Source organism: Acipenser ruthenus, chromosome 51 (assembly GCF_902713425.1).
Source record: "Acipenser ruthenus chromosome 51, fAciRut3.2 maternal haplotype, whole genome shotgun sequence".
Taxonomy (NCBI): Eukaryota; Metazoa; Chordata; class Actinopteri; order Acipenseriformes; family Acipenseridae; genus Acipenser; species Acipenser ruthenus.
The window spans coordinates 5,819,781-5,844,742 of NC_081239.1; the positions used below are offsets into that span (position 1 = coordinate 5,819,781).

The window sequence follows — 24,962 nt, forward strand, 5'->3', positions numbered from 1 at the left end:
AAATTATATGTAAAATGTATAAAGAAAATTGCAAAATAAAATACGCACTGTAAATCTCATGGTGTTTGTATGTGTGTATTTTTCAGGGAAAGAATGTTCTCCTCCTCCCAACAAACAGTGCCCAGCAGCTGCTTGCCATGGCCAGGACAAGAGCTCAGGTTAGTTAGTCTAGATGAGGATAAAAGTAACTGTGTCATTTACTAAAATGTTTTCTAAAATAAGTGTATAATAAAAATAAAAATAAACATTTGTCTTTGCAGAATTAGATGCTGAGTAGCCACCATCCAAATGACATTGGACTATATATATATATTTATAAACACACAGACTTGGACAGATGCAAAGAGATATGAGCTTTTTATGCAGATATGGCAGCCTAATGAGAAATATAAATTCCCAAAGCAGAAAACATCCAATAACAAAGTGAGGTCATTCAGAAGGGAATGGTTCATACAGTATACTTGGTTCATACAGTATACTTGGTTCATACAGTATACTTGGTTCATACAGTATACTTGGTTCATACAGTAAACTTGGTTCATACAGTAAACTTTGTTGCTTTATTCAGCAGTTGATGATGGGAGTCTATTGCAAATACTGTGTGCTTTTTGGCAGAACAGGGAAAAATGCAGAGAAACTAGAACGGTTCTACCCATGTCCTTTAAAAAGTTACAAAACTCAAAGAACACCAAGAAAAATCACAATTCCACAAAGCAGCAGTAAAGTTTGGTAATGATTGCATATCTGTTATGCAACTTCACTTAAATGTTTCATGGTACAATTAATTTCATGGGAGAAAGTCATCTATCTAATGAGGTGCAGTGTTTTTTTATTGTACTATATATAATACAATAAAAAAGATATAGAATCTGTATGAATATAGATAGCTGTTACTAATATCTAGTCCTTTGAAGTAGATCTAGAGAATGTTAAAGAGAAAGGAAGGGGGAAAACAAACTTAATTAACATCCCAGCATCTGAAGTCTCAGTTTAAGATTTGAAATGTCATTTTACAAAGAACATTCAATTACAACTAGGAATTTCTTACACACCCTTTATATACAGAGATACTGGAAAATGTACAGGAACTCAAACTATTTTAAACAATGAATTTCTTTATCATATACTGTACTCACTGACACTGGCACAGCAATACATTTACAGCTCAAATTACATTTAAAAATATCATATATGTTACTGACAGCTTTGTTTAATGTGGTGGGTTCATATCACACATACAAGTGTTCAGTGAAAAAGCTTGGTATATATTTCCAATGTGTCCCTTCTAAGTAGAATGACCCTGTAACTGTCCTAAATCCTCAAAGCATGATGAGTGAGATTCATTTCCAATTCAGGGGCAGGAGTGGAGCTGAATCCGAGGGCTCTCCAGTTCATTCTGAAAGAATGGGTCTGTCTCCTTCAGTTTGACACGCTCCCCTTCTCAGTGTCTCTGGATTCAGGCTGGCTCTCACTCCTGGGGACCCCCTTCATTTACTGCAGGGTGAGAGATAGAGAGACAAGGAATCAGACAGCTCTCCACACACTCAACAAGCAGGGTGGAGAGGTGAGGGACTGGGATGGAGGGAGGCTGGCTCTAGTGGTCAGAGCTAAAGGACCTAGAGGGAGGGAGACTGGCTCTATAGTTAGTTTAGGAATTGGGAGAGAGGGAGGGAGACTGTCCCTGGTGCTTAGAGAAGAGGGACTGGGAGGGAGGGATGAAAAATCAATAAAGTAAAGCTTACCTTCCTTTTCTTCTTTGGGAGGACTGTGGCATACATGGACTCTGCATTATCTGCTGTGGGTTTGCCTGTGAAATGCACCCTGATTAACAGAGGGAGGAGACACAGAGAGGAGGGGTTCTAGATACTCTCCAGCAGTGTTTACAGTTTAGATTACAATACCTCAGGGCTGTTAGCTGCTGTGGGTTTGCCTGTGAAATGCACCCTGATTAATAGAGGGAGGAGACACAGAGAGGAGGGGTTCTAGATACTCTCCAGCAGTGCTTACAGTTTAGATTACAATACCTCAGGGCTGTTAGCTGCTGTGGGTTTGCCTGTGAAATGCACCCTGATTAATAGAGGGAGGAGACACAGAGAGGAGGGGTTCTAGATACTCTCCAGCACTGCTTACAGTTTAGATTACAATGCCTCAGGGCTGTTAGCTGCTGTGGGTTTGCCTGTGAAATGCACCCTGATTAATAGAGGGAGGAGACACAGAGAGGAGGGGTTCTAGATACTCTCCAGCAGTGCTTACAGTTTAGATTACAATACCTCAGGGCTGTTAGCTGCTGTGGGTTTGCCTGTGAAATGCACCCTGATTAATAGAGGGAGGAGACACAGAGAGGAGGGGTTCTAGATACTCTCCAGCACTGCTTACAGTTTAGATTACAATGCCTCAGGGCTGTTAGCTGCTGGGGGGATACAGACCGGCTATTGAGTTAAAGAGAGTTACATTCATAAAAGTGCAGTCATTTCCAGGTGCTTGTTATAACACTGATGAAGGCATTCCCTGCTTGCTTGAGTTTCTTATAGTTTTTGATGGAGTGTCTGCAGTTAAAGTTGGATAAGATGTTCCACTGTGTGGGTTGAATATCCCGTGTCAGTATCAATGTTAAAGCATGACCTGGATTCATCTTAGTTATGTGTGCTGTGGCATTCCCTTGCTTTCATGAGTTCAAGTTTAACACATAATGTTGTTTTAATATTATATTATGGAATTTAAGGACCATCTTAGTAAGTGTTATCTTTTCTAATCTATTTTTCTTATTTAGAATTACTTTGTATAATTTTCTGTTCTATTCTGGTGAATTTTAAAACTGTGTGTCCTCAATAGAGCTCTCATAGTCATGTCTAAATCCTAAATTCAGAGCAGAGTGTAACAGAGAATGTGTTCTCCTGCATCACACTGCCCCTAGTGGATGCAAGAAATACCACACAGAGCAAATGAGGTTCTGTATCTCAGATCTATCATGAGAGAGAGAGAGAGGGAGAGAGAGAGAGAGAGAAAGAAAGAGAGAGAGAGAGATTGTTGCAATGGAAAGAGCTTTAAGAGATTCTTACCTGCACTTATTTTCACAGCTGAGTACACAGTGTCAGTCTCTGCAGGTTTTGCTGGTAAAATAAACACACTGTTAATACAAACAGGACAGTAAACCCATTGGATCAATAGCTCCCAGTGTTTTAGCAGACAGGGCCCCCCTTGGTGTTCAGGGGTTCCCCACAGTCTACGGGGGGTCTTCTGGTTTCAGAGCAGCTCAGCTCCGCAGTCCTCTTGCTCACCAAAGAGCTCAGAGGAGACACTCTTACACCATGAGAGCCAGGGGCAGCTGGACATGTGAACTGATATAGAAAACAAGCAGAAGACACTCACACCTGTCATGGGTTACAATCACTGATCCTTTAGGGAAGTGTGAAAGGGATGTTCAGCTTGGGAATTCAGAGACACAATTTACAGAGATTCTTACCTTTCTTTTTATTGTTGTGTTTGCTGGTGTCAATCACACTGTAAACGATGTCTTCAGAATCTGGAGGGACATTTAACAAAAATATATTATCTTCAGTGTTGGTTTCATGCAATTTTAGAAATGAATGTCGATTCCTAGCTTCACTGTTATTATTGTGTGTGAATAATGTGTTGGTGTCTCCTCTGTGTGTCAGTAACTCACCAGGTTGCTGTGTTTGGCTGGAGAGCTCTACTCCCCCTGCTGCTTGGTCCTGGTTCTGATCCGAGCGTTCCCTGTGACAGTAGTGAGATACACCAGGCTTGATCAGTTTCACTTCAGTAATGATTCCACACCCCCCTCCTCTCCATGTGTCAGTGAAGACAACCATGATTTTTTTGTATCATCAAATTATGTTATATTAAAAAATACTGACAATATTGTTAAAAGGCAAATAGCTTCAGATACCATTGTAACAGTTTATATTGCTGTTAGATTGGTATGATGTTTGTAATTGTTCTGAGTAGTGCTGAGAGTCACTGCTGAAGATTTGTATTGTTTCTGTGCTATGAGCTGGGAAAGTGCTTTAACTTGTCATTTCTTTTGCACTCTTGGGCTTCCTCATTCCCATAATACTGTGTAGCAGGTCGCTACTTTGTGTTTTGTTTTATCGTTTTAATTAGGCTACTTTCATTTTTAGAACGCCCCCTTATCTTTCGTTTCTTTCCCCGCGCCAATCAGAGGATAATTCCCCTTACCTGGATCATGTAAAAGGCTGGTTTTACAGATAAGGGAGACAGAATAGGAAGCAGGATGTAAGGGAACGGGAGGCTGTCGTGACGGCGGCGGTATGGCTGGTCGGCAGTCTGTGCAATGGCGATGTGTTTAAAACGATTCTGTGTGTGGTGTGCGAGTAGCGGCAGTAACATTGAAGTATGAGACGTGAGTAAGTCAATTTGATTATGATCTTCTAGTCAGCTACAACCTTCGTTGGTTGTCGTGAAATCCTTAAAGGGAATGACTAGTTTAGAACTTATTGTTTCAAAGCAGAATGTTTGTTTACATTACATGGCCGGCTACTCTTGGACCACCACACGCCTGATAATGCCCATCCTTCTTCTTCTTCTTCTTCTGGTTAATATATAGGGCACATTCCATCTATTATTTTAGATGATTAGCGCCCTCTATCTGTAGTTCTTTGTCTGTTTTACTTTATTTTTCTGTCATCTTTATTTATTATAACTTCCCTTCTTTTCCTGTTTCCTTTATATATTTCGTCAGTATCCTTTCTCTATTCAGTCTCCTGTCCTCTTTCCCTTTTCCCAGCAAATTCTTTATATTGACTTCATATACCTCCATTTCTCTCAGCCTCCTCTCCACATTCCTTCTCTGCTCCTCATATTTCTCACACTTTAATAAATAATGTTCTACTGTTTCAGCTACTTTACATTTTTCACACTTTCCATCTTCATGTTTCTCCAGTCTTAAAAGATGTTCATTTAATGAACTCTGCCCAATCCTTAACCTATCCGATGCTCTTTCCTCTTTCCTTCCCAACTCTTTGTTCACCCAACTGTTGTTCACCTCTTTCTGGATATTATGATAAAACCTTCCTTTAATGCTTTCATCCCATCTCTCCTGCCATTCTTTTACTATCATTCTTTTCACATAACCTCCCATTTCCTGTGATCCCAGAGGAATCACCACATCAATTTCCTCTCTTTTTAACCCATTTTTTGCTGCCAGATCTACCATCTCGTTGCCCAAAATGCCAGAGTGACCAGGAATCCAAACTAAAATCACTTCGATACCCATTATTGTGCATTATATCATTAAACTCCCCTTTTAATGCAATAAGAACACTCAATGAATCTGAAAATATGACTGCTTTTTTAGGCTTTATTTCAGCTATTTTAACTATTGCAAATAGTATAGCTACCATTTCTGCAACATATACCGATAAATGGTCAGAGATCCTCGCTATTTTACAGATATCTAATTCTGGGATATAATATGCCATCGCCACGCTTCCTGTTTTTGAATCCTTGGATCCATCTGTAGATATATACATAGTGCCTCCATACTCTTCTCCTCTACAAAAGCTTGACTCTTTCTTTTCAGTTCCATTTTTTCCCCTCCTTTCTTCACTTGCTCACTCAATTCTATACAACAGTTTGGTTTTTCCATCATCCATTCCGGAAACACATTTATATTAACATTCTTTACCAATTTTAAATTTTCCATTTCCAGATGTGTTTGGTGTATTTGATTTATTTATTAGTATTTATTCGCATTTTTTTCTGCACAGTTAATTTTGTTGCTGCTATATGTGTTTTTTTTTTAACACTTGCGTCAGTTCTGCACGGTTATATACTGTTGATGGTAGTAATTGTTTGTTAATGTGCATATCTATGGTCCGAGTCAGTGTCCTCTCCAAATAAAACCTGGAATAATTTTTAATCATTGTAGTTTGTGTGCTCCTTCTGATTTATATCCCAATTCCACGCCCTATAAAAGAACGTACTTAGGAGACGTGTTGTAAACTACCGTTTGTTTTAATTGTGAGGGTGGAATTGCCTAGGTGGCGTAGTCAGGCTGTACTTGTTGTGTATTCCGTGGCGCTTGCCCCGCTGGGTCTCGGCGGGCAGATGCTACAACGGTCTCCATGGCTACCAATACCACCCATTTACTTTTAACCTTCGCTGTTTGTTATAATGTATGCTTCTGCAATTGATCCTCTTGTGTTTGTGTTCTACCCAGACGTGTCATTTCCAGTCCAGTCTGCGTTGTGCTGAGGGGTCGAGGGACACTACTGCTAGTCATGGACCCCATTACCAGAATAAAGAAGTGTTTGTGAAGGTGGAAGAGAAGCTGGGATTGAACCCTCGAGTCATGAGAAATGCTTGTCAGTGCTGTAGTGGACGAGGACCCTGTCTGTACACATACTTGTGCTGACTTACCGCCTCTTACCACCGGTGATACACGGGAAACCTGCAAATGAATAACACTGTTTCAGCTTGTTTATGTACTGTAAGTGTACAAACATGCTAAATATTATGGGATTATTGCATATACAATTATAAAATGTTTATTTTTAAAATGCATTATCTTTAAAAACAGGCTTCTCAAAATATGATGGTAGTTATTTTTCACTAGAGGGAGAAGGAAGAAGCCAGAGTATGTGCTGTGACAGGACGAGTGAAACATGTAATAAAACACTGGAGTCTCACCTCTGATCTTGTGATAGAGGAGAAGCAGAGTGAACACAATGAGAAGAATCACAAAGAAGCCGACACTGAAGCCAGCAGCAGCAGCAGCGCTGTGCCAGGACGCTGGGGGAGGAAGGTACAGGATCAGTGTGTGCTAGTGAGCTCCATACACCTTGACAGACAGGGCTGATTCTGCACAATGGAACATGAGTTACTCCTGATCATGCTGCTTCAAGAGCTGCAATGAAGAAGCAGCCACTCTGCCACTCTAAGGACTGGGGTTGGTTTGATAAACCTCACCCATTCACAATAAGACACAGCTGGGTTTAATAGAATGTTACAGAACCAAAGAATGCCATGGCTGATGCAATATAGGGTGATTCCACAGCTCCTAAAATCCAACTGTATCTTATCAAGACAGGCAGCAGGTTGATCAAATCAATGCTTTAATTTCTTGTAAGTTTAATATTAACCAGGCAGCCCCTGCACACACACTACAACACTGAATAGACTAACAGATCAGAAACACTCACAGTTCATTATTTTATATATTGTGACAACACAATGGTGTAGCTCAATTACACACTGCTGGTAATTAATGGCAGTGCAGTTCTATGCTATCTGTCAGTGCTATCCCTGTACATAGATTGTGTTCTTACTTTGCACTTCAATGTGTAGCTCCTGGCTGCTCTTCTTCACTCCCTGTGACTCAACAGCACACGTGTAGCTCCCAGTGTGGCTCTTCTCAGTGCTGGCTATGCTGTACAGTGCAGAGTCAGTGCTGTTAGTCACAGGCTCCCCGTCTCTCACAATGGTGTAGTGGAGTTGAGGGTGGGGGGTTTTGTTCACTGCTGCCTCACAGGTCAGGTTAAGAGCCTCTCCCTCCTTCACTGTGGCTCCTGGAGATGCTGTCAGAGTCACCCTGGAGAACAGAGCTACGAAAAGATGACATGAAGACAGGTGAGTGATTGTGAAGCTGTCTGACCAAGATATTCAAATCAGTCAGAACCAGCGTGTTCCATAGATTGGGATTCCCCAGAGCCCCCTGCTCCTTAGAGAGACAGAGGCAGTGCTGGAGTATAGAGGCTCCTTAGAGGAGACAGAGACAGTGCTGGAGTATGGAGGCTCCTTAGAGAGACAGGCAGTGCTGGAGTATAGAGGCTTCTTAGATAGACAGAGGCAGTGCTGGAGTATAGAGGCTCCTTAGAGAGACAGAGGCAGTGCTGGAGTATAGAGGCTCCTTAGAGAGACAGAGGTAGTGCTGGAGTATAGAGGCTCCTTAGAGAGATAGAGGCAGTGCTGGAGTATAGAGGCTCCTTAGAGAGACAGAGACGGCGCTGGAGTATAGAGGCTCCTTAGAGAGACAGGCAGTGCTGGAGTATAGAGGCTTCTTAGAGAGACAGAGGCAGTGCTGGAGTATAGAGGCTCCTTAGAGAGACAGAGGCAGTGCTGGAGTATAAAGGCTCCTTAGAGAGACAGAGGCAGTGCTGGAGTATAGAGGCTCCTTAGAGAGACAGAGGCAGCGCTGGAGTATAGAGGCTCCTTAGAGAGACAGAGGCATTGCTGGAGTATAGAGGCTCCTTAGAACAAGCTATAAACACACCATTGAAACATCCCATAACATCCTGCCCCCTCCCCTCCCTAGGTTCTAAACCCTTAGATATATCTGCATTGATAATCTGCAAGTCATTCAAACACAGCGATGAAGCATAATGAGTTGAGTTCTCACTTACAACAGTGTTAGTCATGAGTTTAAGTTCACTATCAAATCATTAAATACATATTTTTTTCTTGGTATTGAAAATTGAGCAATGAGATTATTATTTTTAAAATTGACATTTACTGTAAATAGATATGCTTTGTCATGATGTTCTATATAACTTCAGATATCGCTTTGATTGTAGCTATTGCATGGTACAGTAGGTGAGAAACTTCAGTCTTAATAGACAGAGAGGCATAGAGAGGAATATAATTAGAAATTGAGAATTAGAGGAATGCTGGAGGATTGAGGCTCCCAATCACCTCTAGCAGAATCAAACAGCACCCCCTACAGCTGAGGGCAAAGCTTTAGTAAAAAGGAAGGAGATTCTGTATTACTCACATGTTACATTTACCCAGATGGGATGGCTGTATTGTGAGTAAGACGTGTTCCTGCCCCGTCCAGATCCACACCAGTACTCTCCACTGTGGGACAGAGCAGCAGCACTGATTGTGTATCCGGCTCCAGTTCCACTGCTGCTGTTAGTCTGGTACACTGGAGCTCCCTGCCTGTCTTTGTACCAGAGATATCTCCAGCCACCAGAGCCCCCCTCAACCACACAGCTCAGGGTGACCGTGTCTCCTTCAAATATCTCTCCTGCAGGCTCCCGGGTCAGGACAGGCTTTGGAGTGTCCACTGAAATAGAGGAGACAACAGCATTAGGTGCTTTACCCTCTGGACTCTGTAATTGTGCTTCTAAAACCACTTTTTAGGATGTAGCTACTTTACATGTGCACGTGTATCCCAGAGGGACATGAACACCTTCACAGTGTGTGCTTGTGAAAGGATAGAGGCAGACAGAGAAGGGGGTACTCAGTCTCACTGATGAGAAGGCAGGAACAGTTCAGTGTAGATTGAGGAATCCTCTCAGTGTGTGAAGGTGACAGGAATGGAATGGAGGGGCAGACAGCACTGACACCGATGAGAAGGAGAGAAGGGTGGAGGAGCAGTGTAAATAGAGGAACTCTCTCAGTGTGTTGGGGAGAAAGAGAGGGGGCAGGGCAGACAGCACTCAGGAAGGAAGGCAGTCGGGAGACAGAGAGCCCCGTCTGGAGTTACAATAGAGAAGAGGATCAGAATGTTAGAATTCAGAGTGTTTGAAATGACTTACCTGATACTCTCAGTGTAAGAGCATCGCTTGTTTTAGAGTACGATGGGTTACCTCTCCTTTCACCTTTACAGGTATATTCCCCACTGTGGTCTCTAGTAGCAGAGCTAATTGTGTATCTGTCACCATCTATCCTGCTGTAGTAATCCTGTGTTACTGGAGCAGTCCTCCCAGCTTTGTACCATGTGAATCTCCAGTCAGTGTAACCCCCCTGAACCTGACATCTCAGTGTCACTCTTTCTGATAAGTATATCTGTGTCCATGCAGGCTCCCGGGTCAGGACAGCCTGGGGTCGTTCTGTAGAGACAGAAGATGAGAGAAGATCAGACAGCACTCAGCGCTCCTCTCACTCTCCTGTTTGTATCCTATATTGTTCCACAAGGAAATCAATAGAATCTATCTATTATTATTACACTATTCCAACACTCAGTACTCTGTGAGAGGGATTCATTTCTTAAACATATAATATGACAGACCACGGTCAATCCAGATTTCAATGTGCATTTCTGTCATTTCTGACTGAAGCAGACAACAAATGAATACTAAGCAGTGTTTTTAACCCCATCTTGTTATTCCCTTTACTGACATTATCACAGGTCCCTCTTTTATTGTGATGGGAATGTTTGACAGAGTGCAGAGTGCCAGTAAGAAGCATAAAGCATTATACACGGGAAAGCTTTGAGGTGCTTTTGAGGCCCTGCACACTGGGGAAGGCGGGTTCAATCATAACTCATGACAACTGTGACAGGCAGAGGCCCTGCACACTGGGGAAAGTGGGTTCAAGGGTGTGACAGGCTGGCTGAGCGGTGACTGCAGGCCAGAAGCAGGAAGAACACACACAGGTAACTGCAGTTGCAAAAGAAAGACGAGGCGGCGCCGTTTTATTTAAATACAAAAATAAAATAAAAAGTTCAAACAGAAAACACAGTGCTCACAGAGCGAAATAAAAAAGGTAAACAAAACAAATCTTGGATTTTCTTTTTCGTTTAGTTTCGTTCTCTCTCGCTCCTCGCTCACTCTCTCCGCTCTAACACCCACCCAGTACTGAGAGAGCTGCAGGCTTTTATGCAGGTGACCATCTCCCGATTTAGCAACAAATTAATCATTTAATTCGGGAGATGGCCACCTTCTGCACAAGGTTTTCTAATTATTCCTGGCAGAGGACGAGGACCCACTCTCGCCTCTACCAGTACACATTTTAAATAAAACAATAAGAAACAAAACGCATGGCGCTTCGCCGTCATCTATACATAAAAACATAACGATAATAATAATAATAATAATAATACAAAACAAATACAAAATAACACAGGTGTTGAGGGGCAACCCTGTTCTAAAAATAAATATATACATTTACACAGCAGGGCTCTCTACCGCCCTGCTACAAAGGGGTTCACTGTTTTATTAATGTAATTAGGGGCACCTGTCTGTAGGTAAGGCAGGTGTATATAAGCAGGTCAAAAGGTGGGTCTCTTGTCTGTGTGAAGGCTAAGGCATGGGGAGAGTGACCTGTGTGGGAACCTGAAGAGAAGGCACTGTGTTTAATGCTTGTAAAGTACAGGTGTTTTGTTTCTGGTAAACCACTTAGCTGTCCAGTTGAGTAGTTAGGAGTTGCAAGTTTAATAAGCACTCTTTGGTACAGACTCACTCTGCTTTATTACAGCTTCTAGACTACTCAGTGTATGAGAGTCACTCAGACCAGGAAGAGCTGTCATATTAGAAAACTTTGCTAGGACCCGTTACTTCAGCACCTGAGTTGAGTTGAGAACATTAACACAGCGGGAATAGAGTCCAGTGTTAATGTATCTGTGAGACATTACAGACACAGAAGGGGATGAAGACTCTCTCTCTCTCTCTCTCTCTCTCTCTCTCTCTCTCTCTCTCTCTCTCTCTCTCTCTCTCTCTCTCAATAAAACTGAGCTGTTAGAATGAACCTACCTCTCACTGACACCCGCACCTCTGCAGAGTGACTCCAAGATTCAACCCATTTGTAGCGCTCCTTGTACCACCACCACGCTGTGCACTTGTAGGACCCCTCGTCACTCTCTGAAACATGATCCACACTCAGCTCTGTGTCAGCCTGGAACTGTAACTCTTCATTATCCTTATAAAAGACAACCCTGGTAGCTTTATAACCTCTGCGGATACAACACCTCAGAGTCAGAGAGTCTCCCTCAAACACAGGCTGGGGGGGAGTCTGTAGGATCACTTGTCCATCTGAAAAGACAGAACAAGTTCAGATCAGCAGGGCTGAGATACGGGTCAGGATTGAGGAGTCTGCAGGATCACCCATTGATCTGAAAAGACAGAAAGAGTTCAGATCAGTAGAGCTGAGAGAGAGGTCTTTGAACCTCAAAGGACTGAACATAAGACATGAATATGAAATCCTGTAACAGGGTCTTGTCACTTTGTAGGAGCTCATATGGAATCTTTCAAACACATGTCCTGAAAATGTTCTTTCTGTAAAACACAATGTTAGATATTCCAACACGTGGGATCTGGATAATTACAGAAAAAAAGACAATCCGGTTCTCAAGTGCCAGGGCTGGGGTGTGTGCGTGTCTGTGTGTGTGTGTGTGTCGGGGGGGGGGGGTGTATATGTGTGTGTGTGTGTGTGTGTGTGGCGGGGGTGTGTGTCTGTGTGTTTGTGAGTGGCGGGGGGGGTAGGGGGTTGGTGGGAAGGTGTCCTAGGTTTGCTATTAAATCATTTGAAACCTATTATGCCCATTTGCCCAGCTGCTATCTGAAAACAGCAACAATTCATACTGACTGGAGATCCAGAGACAGCTTTATTCAAATCAGCAAGCCGATCATTGGTTTGTAAAACCCTCTCAGCTAATCCGAGTGCAGGATTATTCAACATGGTCTGAATATTATCTAGAATGTAAATGACTTACTGGACATAGTTAAGGTGACAGCATTACTGCGCTCCTGTCCTGATGCAGACTCACACCAGTACTCCCCACTGTGGTAATACTGAGCAGTACTGATTGTGCAGCTGTCCCCATATCTACTCCTGTATTGATCACTGCACCCTGCCTCTTCACGTCCATCTCTGTACTGTTTAAACCTCCAGTCAGCAGAGCCCCCCTCCACCTCACAGCTCAGGGTGACTGTCTCTCCTGTGAATATCTGTGCCCAGGCAGGCTGAAGGGTCAGGACAGCCTGAGGATGACCCTCTGAAACAGATAACAGGATAGGATCAGGACACATTCCCCTACAATCAGTTAGGAGAGAGATTCCAGTCCCCCAGCAGCATCTCTGCAGTGATACAGGAGGAATAGCAGACTCTACTTGTGATACAGTAGGAATAGCAGCAGTGTGACCCATTGCAGACTCTACTTGTGATACAGTAGGAATAGCAGCAGTGTGACCCATTGCAGGCTCTACTTGTGATACAGTAGGAATAGCAGCAGTGTGACCCATTGCAGGCTCTACTTGTGATACAGTAGGAATAGCAGCAGTGTGACCCATTGCAGGCACTACTTGTGATACAGTAGGAATAGCAGCAGTGTGACCCATTGCAGGCTCTACTTGTGATACAGTAGGAATAGCAGCAGTGTGACCCATTGCAGGCTCTACTTGTGATACAGTAGGAATAGCAGCAGTGTGACCCATTGCAGGCTCTACTTGTGATACAGTAAGAATAGCAGCAGTGTGACCCATTGCAGGCTCTACTTGTGATACAGTAGGAATAGCAGCAGTGTGACCCATTGCAGGCTCTACTTGTGATACAGTAAGAATAGCAGCAGTGTGACCCATTGCAGGCTCTACTTGTGATACAGTAGGAATAGTAGCAGTGTGACCCATTGCAGGCTCTACTTGTGATACAGTAGGAATAGCAGCAGTGTGACCCATTGCAGGCTCTACTTGTGATACAGTAGGAATAGCAGCAGTGTGACCCATTGCAGGCTCTACTTGTGATACAGTAGGAATAGCAGCAGTGTGATCCATTGCAGGCTCTACTTGTGATACAGTAGGAATAGCAGCAGTGTGACCCATTGCAGGCTCTACTTGTGATACAGTAGGAATAGCAGCAGTGTGACCCATTGCAGGCTCTACTTGTGATACAGTAGGAATAGCAGCAGTGTGACCCATTGCAGGCTCTACTTGTGATACAGTAGGAATAGCAGCAGTGTGACCCATTGCAGGCTCTACTTGTGATACAGTAGGAATAGCAGCAGTGTGACCCATTGCAGGCTCTACTTGTGATACAGTAGGAATAGCAGCAGTGTGACCCATTGCAGGCTCTACTTGTGATACAGTAGGAATAGCAGCAGTGTGACCCATTGCAGGCTCTACTTGTGTATTTTGAGTGAAAGGAATTCTTGAGGAATCTCTCTCAGTATGATTATGACCTTGAAAATTGAAAGTGGTCTGTGTTTAAATTTCCAATCAAGCAGCAATTAGTCCAAGTTACTGTAGCAGGATTAGTCCTGTTAAACTGTTTTTTATTTTTATTTTTCAAGAATCAGGTAACATGTTTAAGATAAGTGGGAGGATTATTGTTCTTAAAGTCATCCAGATATTCTGTCTGGTCAGCAGTCAGCCAAAATAATATCTTCTTTCAAAAGCTTTCCAGCAACCACACATAGCCTTAAGTGGCAGACAGTATGGCTTTTTATTTAACTAAGTTATAGTGGACAGAAGAAAAGGAAAGCTGATTTCAGAAATGTGTTTTTTATAGATGATCAGGAAGCAGGATGAGAATCTTTACTCTTCACTTTGTGACTGCATTGCCACAGCCTATTTTCAACACACAGACCTAACATGAAAAGTGTCATTTCTCAAACCAGCTTCATGCTTTTCCCTCATGAATTGTAAATCCTGTTTTTAAACTGTGTTCACATTGTAAACTGTTCTCTTACCTTCATACTGTCTGGAGCAGCTCACTACAGTCAGCACTGAAAAACACAAGAGAGACAGTCAGGGACTAGACCCTTATAAAAGCACCACAGTCATGTTGCTGTTTCCAATGCTTTTACCATTGTTATACCATGCTCATCAGTTATAGGTGCCTGCCATACATACATGTAACATGTGCTAACATAGGGAGAAGTAAGAGCCAGCGCCATCTAGTGATCTGACACTTTTGATCAGGTTTCCTTCTCTTGTTTTGTTAGTAACACACTGCTGTGCACTACTTGGTGCTGGTGTATATAATAATATAAAGACACTCTAATCTAGCCTATATTAAATATGTATATGACAGGCAGCTCCTGAACTCATCGTCAAAGCACCTTAACACAGACTTACCAAATAATACAAACACAAGATTTGAGTCATTTCAATAAGAACCCTGTGAATGATTGTAAAGGTGAGGGAAGAGTAAAAACAAAGCAAGACAATGTCACATGATAATAATCCTTCATTAACTTGGACACACGCATGGGGTTTAGGAAACTGACAGATCTGTAGCTGCAGCTAAAGTATTCTTGAGTAGCAACTGGTGGTGATATTGAATCGTGTTCAAAACCAGTCAGAGCTTTTTTGATACATTCAATATTCATACTGATGCCAGTGTTCATATGAAGAGAAGAAAGCAGACTTGAGTTGTGAATTCAGTTCAATAATGGGTGTGATAAGTGTAACAGGGAGAAGGCTGGGTACAAAACATAAGCTATATTTTCATAAAAACTATTATAACCAAATTAAATCAATATACACAGTAGGAATGTTTTCTAGCAGTATCAGAGATTGTAACATTTCAATTGAAATGACAAGCACGGACACTGACACAGACTTGGAGGGCAGTTATCATGTTGTGAATGCTGACAACAAACCAGTAAAAAAAAGAAAGAAATGCTTGCCCTGAATAAGTGAAGCATTAGTTTGCTTTAACACTTTCAACAGGAAGTGTCATTGAGCTGCTGTAGCTGCAGTTCAGACCAGTTCAAAGGGTCTCTGAAACCACTGGCGGTGGAAGCTTTATACGATTGGGGGGGGAAGCTTCCTCTGGGCTGTTTTTAGTGTTCCCACCGAAACACTATTTGTGAGTTAATATTAAAATAATTAAGATTCAGCTCAATTTCAACCAAAGCAGGAAAAATTGCAGAAATGTTGTTCTTGTGCTTTAATTATGAAGGTAATTAAAAGTAATTAATTAAAGGTAATTAAAAAAGCCTTACAAACTGCGTTTCATTTTCTTATTTCATGAATGAAATGGTAGAAATGTGAAACAACTGGCTTTCTTTTTAAATAGCAATTTTATATACATGCTTAAGTAGAAATGTTTCACAGTAAATCGCTCACAAAATATCAAGTCCAGCAAACTGTGTAGACTGGCCGGGGCATTTACAGTATTTCACAGGGAATAAAGCTGGAACACAAAAGCGAGTCCAGACACGCCTGTATATTTACAGATTACACACATTCAATTACAAACACAAATGCACTCACTGCATTGTTCAGATACTGCCAAGCATGGTTTACAGCACTGACAAACATACCTTTTATTAAACCATTGCAGACTTTCTCTTTGTTTGAATGCATGCTGTACTGCCTGTACAAGATCATGTGAGCATTCCCTCGGGCTTTACAAGCATAGTAACAAGAAGGACAGGACAATCCATCCCATGATTCAATACAGGCGCCATTACTGGAGCCCACTCAGAGGTGGAGGGTGATACAAAGCATTGGACAGACAACAGAAGAAAATGACTGTTCTACAACTTCTAATTTTGTAAGAGAATTTAAAAACTAATCTATGATTATGTGAAAGTTGAAATTGATTTTGTAATTCTGTCATGTTTTTTATATTAGCAGGCAGGTATTTAAACAAGGTGAAATGTTTATTGAGGGTAGTCTCCAGTATGTGAGAAAAGAGAGGCTGTCGTATTAAAGAAACCTGTGTGCTTTTGTAAAGGTAGTGTGGAAACCTTTGTGTTTGAAGAATTGTTTGAATCGGTAAACGGCTTAGCCGTCCCATTTTAGTTAAGAATCAAAAGTAAAAAGTTTAGCTAGTGCTCCAAAACGGAGTTGGGTTTTTGTTTCTGGTATTTCAAATAAAGGGCACAAACACGCAGTGAAAATTAAAATATATAATTGAATGAAATACAAGGTTTTCAGGTTCCTATAATTGATCGTATGTCGCAATGAATTTAGCAATCCTTGTACACACATGTGTTTTATTCTTTAGCATGCTTCCCTGTCCTTTACAGTGTTAGACTATACTTTTACCATGGACCATGCAATACCATACTTCCATTTTATTTAGCATTGACTTGGTTTTCTACACTTTACTACACTTTTACCATGAAACTACCATGAAGCACACACACAGTGCTCCTCACTTCCCTGTGCTTCACCATGTGCTTCCCTGCTTCACCATGCATACAGTGTGTTTCACAATACTCTATTTCATTTACCTGGCTTGCACACTCTGCTTTTACCATGACATTCCCACAAGACACCACCTAAAAATATAGAATTTAAATTACGATCAAGTCTTACAAACCCGGAATCTTTCACTCTAACTGTACCCAAACCAGATGGATAATCAGCAGCATGTTTAATAAAGCACCAGCAATAATACTTACATATCAGTGCAGCGAGTTCACAAGCCTGCATTCTGTCTGGAGATGTTTTAAAAGCTGAGCTCAGTGAAGCTGTAGACATACAGGTTCCTCCTACTATGCCTATTTATTAAATGACCGCAAATCTGTTTCTAATATGTCTGATTCTGTCATCTGATTGAGCAAAGCCACATGATCTCATTTCAGGGAATATTTATTTTTTATACTTGGCATCTATCAACTTCTTCATTATATTTAAGAAGATAAAACTTCTCTTAACCAACTGGCTGCTGAAAAACAAGAACACTCTACTGAAAAACTGATTGTGAAATACACACACACACACACACAGACACACACACAAACAAACACACAGACACACAGACACACAAACAAACACACACACACACAGACACACACTCACAGACACACACACAAACAAACACACAGACACACAGACACACAAACAAACACACACGCACACACAAACAAACACACACGCACACAGACACATAAACAAACACACACACACACACACAGACACAGAGACACAAACAAACACACACACACAGAGACACACACACACACACGCACACAGACACACACACAGACACACACACACGCACACACAAACACACACACACACACAGACACACAAACAAACACACACACACACACACACAGACACACAAACAAACACACACACACACACAGACACACAAACAAACACACACACACACACACGCACAGAGACACACACACACACACAACAAACAAAATATTTGGGCACTTTTAGTCCGTTTTAAAAAACAATATCTGTTAATATCTGTTTAAACACTACAAGGACTTGGCCTGTGTCCTCAAAAGGTAGGATTTGTCAGACTTTCCTTCCTTGTGGAGACGTTTTTGACCCAGCAAGCCCTATAAACTTGCCCACACACACACACGTGTGTGCGCACCCACACACACACACACACATAAGGTTTAGTTGTGTAATTGTTAAATGGTTTGAGTGAATAATTGTTTTATTAGTTATATAAGTGTGGCATGTGGCCAGGTAGTGATTGAATGATTGATTGATTGATTGAACCCCTGGCCACTGCATTGCTATATAAGCACAAGGAATTGTGTGTTTGTTGTGTAGAGTTATAGTCAGACCTACTAAAATGTGTAGTTATTGCTCTTTGGTGAAGCAAGGCTTTTGTTTGTTTTCTTAAAAGGGCCAGTGGCCTATCTTTGTTTTATTGTAAATAAAGTGTGCAAACTCACTTAAAACTGGTGCTCTGTCTGTGTTTGCTATTCTCACCGCTGACCAGCCTTGACCATATATATGTATTTATGTAATGCTCTCTTCTGTACTGTAGGCTAGTCACATGAAGGTAGTTACAATGTATCAGCATATCATTATCATTAACATTATTTAGCGGCAATATGTAACATATACAGTCAAGATATTTTTTTACACATTTCTAGTCTATAGAATTCTATAGTCAACATATTTGTATAGATTTCTAAAATGTCAAACTATACATCTGTTACTTTTCTTTACTCTCCAGACTAAGCAGTTTATCAGTGAGGCTGAACCAATTCACAGAGATATGAGATCATCCTCATTGATCAGTGCAATGCTTGTTTAAACAATTCAACGTTTTAATCATTGAATTCATGAAGCAGGAGAGAGGGGGTGGGTAGACAGTATGTTTCCTAGCAGTTAGGGAGCTGTCATTTTAAAATGAGAACATGAGAGCGAGCCCCTTCCTGTCTGCAGAGCAGCAGAGGCCACTGAGCTGCTGCACAGCATTCAGTCCAGTGAAGGGCTTCAGGGGCTGCGGTTGAGTGAGAGGAAGTGCTGGAGGATGAGCACACAGCAGGGTGCACAGGAAGTGATGGCAACACATTAAACTGACACTTTAGATTATTATTTAGAGGAGATATTAATGTTAAGGTCGTCAATCCCTGTGAACGGGGCAGGACATCCCTGGACAAGAGATGCTGCAACTCAGAGGATTCTGAAAGCTTGAACTCGCACAGCTTTAGATGATGAATTCAATACTTCAGTGTGGTTCTTTAACAGCACTGCAGAAAAGTGTCTCACATGCAGAACTTCATCTCATGAGTTACAAGATCAAGTTAAAGCTTTGTGAACAGGGCCCTTCAACTAGACAAACCCTCACAGTGACACACTGTAACATAAACACTCACACTGCACCTGCTCTGTGGATGCATGGAGATGCACTATAAAGAAATCATTGCAATACTAGATTAGTAACACACATCTACATGAACTAGACAAACCCTCACAGTGACACACTGTAACATAAACACTCACACTGCACCTGCTCTGTGGATGCATGGAGATACACTATAAAGAAATCATTGAAATACTAGATTAGTAACACACATCTACTAGAAACACACATCTACATGAACTAGACAAACCCTCACAGTGACACACTGTAACATAAACACTCACACTGCACCTGCTCTGTGGATACATGGAGATGCACTATAAAGAAATCATTGCAATACTAGATTAGTAACACACATCTACTAGAGACACACATCTACATGAACTAGACAAACCCTCACAGTGACACACTGTAACATAAACACTCACACTGCACCTGCTCTGTGGATGCATGGAGATGCACTATAAAGAAATCATTGAAATGCTATGTTAGTAGCATACTGTGTAAAATCAAAAGTCTTATCAGTATGATGAAAATGCACCAGTATAACCTACATCCAGTGAATGTGCACAATGTGAATGTGACAGACTGACATCTCTTTATATTCTCAGATTCTGGTACTCTCAATACACTAAAGAACACCCTCACCACGTTTTATTGTGGTGCTCATGAAGCTGCTGGTTTGGCATCACTGGAGGTTTTAAATCCAGAGAGCTGGGATAGCATGAGCAGTGGTAATGCCACTGGAACCATGTCTCACTGCCCAGCCAGTCTGTGACATCTCTTTTGGAGGCTGCCTGCAATGATGCACGAGGCAGGGGCAGCTTCAGGCTGGATTGAAGTGACTGTTTGTCCAGGGGGTCCCCCTCTGTCCCAGCAGGGAGTCTCCCTCAGAGGGGTGAGGCTCTACAGTGGCTGAGCCTTTGAGGAGGGGTGGCAAGAGCCCCCAGAGCAGAGACACACACAACACCACACTTGTAGGTTTGCATTCAACAGGAGAATAGTTAGAGTGAAACCCTGCTTCAATGTTACCCTCAGATTTTCACATGAATTGTTTTTCATTATACCACAGCTTTATAACAGATCTTTGTTTAATTCTAACTGAATAAATACAACATCCTGTGTGTGACCGCTAGGGGGTGCTGCAACCCCAAAAAGTTAGTCACAATAATAATAATAATAATAATAATAATAATTAATTAATTAATTAATTAATTAAAAGAAAATAAGTCAACATATTTGTCTACTTCTTTTCCTTTCTACATGAATCTGTGTATATAATCAGTTTATCATCATACAATATCAAACTTATCTAGAATTGTCTTTATTTTGCCATGTTCTTACCATGGTTTTCTTTTCCAGTTAACTTTTCTAAGGAGCAGAGCAGAACCCCTCATCTAAAGTTGATTGAGGACATGTTTGGTATCAAACTGCTCAGCTCAATCTCCCCTTTTCAGAATCCCCTCTTGTCAGTTTAACAGGGGGTGCAGGGATGCATTCCAGTATTCAGGCTCAATTTAAACCCTGCCTGCCTTCACTTCCTCTCACTAACCACAGACACATATTTCCTTCTCAGAAATGAACACAGAGCTGACTGACCGCAGAAAAGGAGAAGTGTGTTCTGTTTTTGAGATGACCTCTGCAGTGAACAGCACTGTGAGCTCCACTTTGTATCTATAATACAGATCTATCTAGAGATCTGTATCTACAGTAAACCCTGTATACACACACTCATCTGCAGTGTACAGCACTGTGAGCTCCACTTTGTATCTATAATACAGATCTATCTAGAGATCAATCTACAGTAAACCCTGTATACACACACTCATCTGCAGTGAACAGCACTGTGAGCTCCACTTTGTATCTATAATACAGATCTATGTAGAGATCAATCTACAGTAAACTCTGTATACACACACTCATCTGCAGTGAACAGCACTGTGAGCTCCACTTTGTATCTATAATACAGATCTATCTAGAGATCAATCTACAGTAAACCCTGTATACACTCACTCATCTGCAGTGAACAGCACTGTGAGCTCCACTTTGTATCTATAATACAGATCTATCTAGAGATCAATCTACAGTAAACCCTGTATACACACACTCATCTGCAGTGAACAGCACTGTGAGCTCCACTTTGTATCTATAATACAGATCTATCTAGAGATAAATCTACAGTAAACGCTGTATTTACACACACCTTACTTTTGCTGGGCAAAATAAAACTGCTGTATGATTATAATGTATTTTAAATTTAAAGGAGGAATGTACATTATCAACCAATGCAGTCTAAACTGTACAATGTAAAAGCTGAACAGTGTTTTGGTGCCACCTACTGGATACATTGAAGCATTGCAAATTTGACGTTTGTAACTTTTGAAGGGTTACAACCTAACGCCACTCAAATAGAATATTGGTGTTATTAATAAAACCTGAGAGATGTCTCGTCATGTTTTAATAATAAACGCTTTCTGCAATGCACACATTCTGTAGGCTGCTTATTCACCTTCACTTGTGTTGCTTCTCCTGAATGAATACACTTGGTACAGACCAGGGACAACAACTACAGACCCAAATACAGCTTTACAGAAAGTACTGTTGGGAGCAGTAATATAAATGCAGAGTATTGTATGAGAATATTTACCTTTATTTCCAATCCTCGCAGTCATAAGCAGTTAAACTACTAAAACATTTGAACAATACTGTAACTGGACTGTTTAATAAACCTCTCACTCTCTGACATATATGATCTGATTTCTTTATTCATTCAATACATTTAGTTTATTAACCTGCTCTGTCACTCCACTGGGTAGTTACTCATATAATAAAAAGCATTTCATTCAAAGAGCTTTAGTTTTCTAACGCCTCTCAGGGTTTTCTTGTGGAATGGGACGCTTTTTAATCACAATAAGACACCTCAGGGCGTCTTTTCAAAGCTTTTACGCCAGTCTTTAATTAACTCCTATTTATTTTAAAGAGGTAAACCACCTGTTCATTTTACAAAACTAGAACCACACAGCTGAGTAATACACTGTATTTCAAGCCCTCTTCAGCACTCTCAGTGTGTTTAGTTTTTCATGTTGTAACATTAACATGATGTCTTGTCCTTTTTTAAATCAATAGCAGTTAATTAAAGGCTGGAGGAAGCGCTTTGATAACGCGTCCCCTCGAGTCTCACAGAGCAGCGCACTCCTTGGCGTGTCTCATTGCTGATGACTCTTCTGCTGCTGTGGACGCGGCTCTGTTGCCTGGTTTAGTTCGCAGCGCAGTCTGAGGAAGATTCTAAATCTGTGCCGCTGGACAGCAGGGAGGAATACTGTCCTGGATAAAGAATAGGAGACAATAATACAGTTTAAGAGAAACTAAATAAAAGCATGGGGTAGAAATAGCAGAGGTTACTGCCTGGAAGTTTACTCGTAAAGAATGACCTTTCTGCGACCCTGTGCTGTATTTACCAAAAACAAGTTCACATGCCCTGAACCTCCAAGACTAGCGAAGAGAAAGCTATGAAACTGCGAGCATGCCTACGCCATTGTGGATCTGTTTGTGACAACGGCGCTCAACTTGAATGAACCTGATATACTTCTAAAAACATGAACAGGGGTATCGCGTTAGTGTTTGAACATCTCATTCGGAAGAAGAGGACGGGAAATATCAATATAATTACACGAAACACAGATTATATATCTGCGTGAAACTCGCTGCATCGACGCTGCTGCCGCCTGATAAAGAAAGGACTATACCAACTCCGGCATGGGGGTGGGGGTACCTGAATTCAAATTGTATTCAGTGGGAAAAATATAGAGCTACAAACAGCTCGATTATGATGTTAACATTGAAAGCCTTGTTCGTTTTTTATTAAAGGATCCCCGGTATCACGATTCCCTTTGCGGTCCATATTAGATGAATTGTTAAACCGCGCTGATCGGTTTGTATTTTGTGATTGGTATATTCCTCGTCCTGTGGCAGACAGACCCGTTCAGACACTGAGGGAGAGCAGAGAGGAGGTGAGAGAGTCTGCATGGAGCTCTACAATGTGTTTATAAACTACAGAGCGCTGTTATATTGTATTATTTTGAAAGGTCCGGGTTGTAGTGTGGTAGGAGCGCGTTGTTTTATCCGTTCAGACACTGAGGGAGAGCAGAGAGGAGGTGAGAGAGTCTGCATGGAGCTCTACAATGTGTTTATAAACTACAGAGCGCTGTTATATTGTATTATTTTGAAAGGTCCGGGTTGTAGTGTGGTAGGAGCGCGTTGTTTTATCCGTTCAGACACTGAGGGAGAGCAGAGAGGAGGTGAGAGAGTCTGCATGGAGCTCTACAATGTGTTTATAAACTACAGAGCGCTGTTATATTGTATTATTTTGAAAGGTCCGGGTTGTAGTGTGGTAGGAGCGCGTTGTTTTACCCGTTCAGACACTGAGGGAGAGCAGAGAGGAGGTGAGAGAGTCTGCATGGAGCTCTACAATGTGTTTATAAACTACAGAGCGCTGTTATATTGTATTATTTTGAAAGGTCCGGGTTGTAGTGTGGTAGGAGCGCGTTGTTTTATCCGTTCAGACACTGAGGGAGAGCAGAGAGGAGGTGAGAGAGTCTGCATGGAGCTCTACAATGTGTTTATAAACTACAGAGCGCTGTTATATTGTATTATTTTGAAAGGTCCGGGTTGTAGTGTGGTAGGAGCGCGTTGTTTTATCCGTTCAGACACTGAGGGAGAGCAGAGAGGAGGTGAGAGAGTCTGCATGGAGCTCTACAATGTGTTTATAAACTACAGAGCGCTGTTATATTGTATTATTTTGAAAGGTCCGGGTTGTAGTGTGGTAGGAGCGCGTTGTTTTATCCGTTCAGACACTGAGGGAGAGCAGAGAGGAGGTGAGAGAGTCTGCATGGAGCTCTACAATGTGTTTATAAACTACAGAGCGCTGTTATATTGTATTATTTTGAAAGGTCCGGGTTGTAGTGTGGTATGAGCGCGTTGTTTTACCCGTTCAGACACTGAGGGAGAGCAGAGAGGAGGTGAGAGAGTCTGCATGGAGCTCTACAATGTGTTTATAAACTACAGAGCGCTGTTATATTGTATTATTTTGAAAGGTCCGGGTTGTAGTGTGGTAGGAGCGCGTTGTTTTACCCGTTCAGACACTGAGGGAGAGCAGAGAGGAGGTGAGAGAGTCTGCATGGAGCTCTACAATGTGTTTATAAACTACAGAGCGCTGTTATATTGTATTATTTTGAAAGGTCCGGGTTGTAGTGTGGTAGGAGCGCGTTGTTTTATCCGTTCAGACACTGAGGGAGAGCAGAGAGGAGGTGAGAGAGTCTGCATGGAGCTCTACAATGTGTTTATAAACTACAGAGCGCTGTTATATTGTATTATTTTGAAAGGTCCGGGTTGTAGTGTGGTAGGAGCGCGTTGTTTTATCCGTTCAGACACTGAGGGAGAGCAGAGAGGAGGTGAGAGAGTCTGCATGGAGCTCTACAATGTGTTTATAAACTACAGAGCGCTGTTATATTGTATTATTTTGAAAGGTCCGGGTTGTAGTGTGGTAGGAGCGCGTTGTTTTATCCGTTCAGACACTGAGGGAGAGCAGAGAGGAGGTGAGAGAGTCTGCATGGAGCTCTACAATGTGTTTATAAACTACAGAGCGCTGTTATATTGTATTATTTTGAAAGGTCCGGGTTGTAGTGTGGTAGGAGCGCGTTGTTTTATCCGTTCAGACACTGAGGGAGAGCAGAGAGGAGGTGAGA

The 24,962-nt window shown here is 41.8% G+C and overlaps 1 protein-coding gene across 1 annotated transcript; it reads right to left on the reverse strand.

Moving 5' to 3' along the window:
* Positions 1 to 340: 340 nt before the first annotated feature.
* On the reverse strand, positions 341 to 17,135 carry LOC117407788 (Fc receptor-like protein 5). Its single transcript, XM_059015761.1, has 14 exons — positions 17,054 to 17,135; positions 14,384 to 14,419; positions 12,413 to 12,694; positions 11,454 to 11,732; positions 9,519 to 9,812; positions 8,750 to 9,043; positions 7,308 to 7,583; positions 6,670 to 6,771; positions 6,400 to 6,430; positions 3,665 to 3,735; positions 3,464 to 3,523; positions 3,060 to 3,110; positions 1,743 to 1,807; positions 341 to 1,494 (listed from the first exon to the last, which is right to left on the reverse strand). Exons 1-14 carry the CDS (start codon positions 17,130 to 17,132, stop codon positions 1,492 to 1,494), a joined length of 1,923 nt encoding a protein of 640 aa, XP_058871744.1. The 5' UTR covers positions 17,133 to 17,135; the 3' UTR covers positions 341 to 1,491.
* Between the last annotated feature and the right edge of the window lie 7,827 nt (positions 17,136 to 24,962).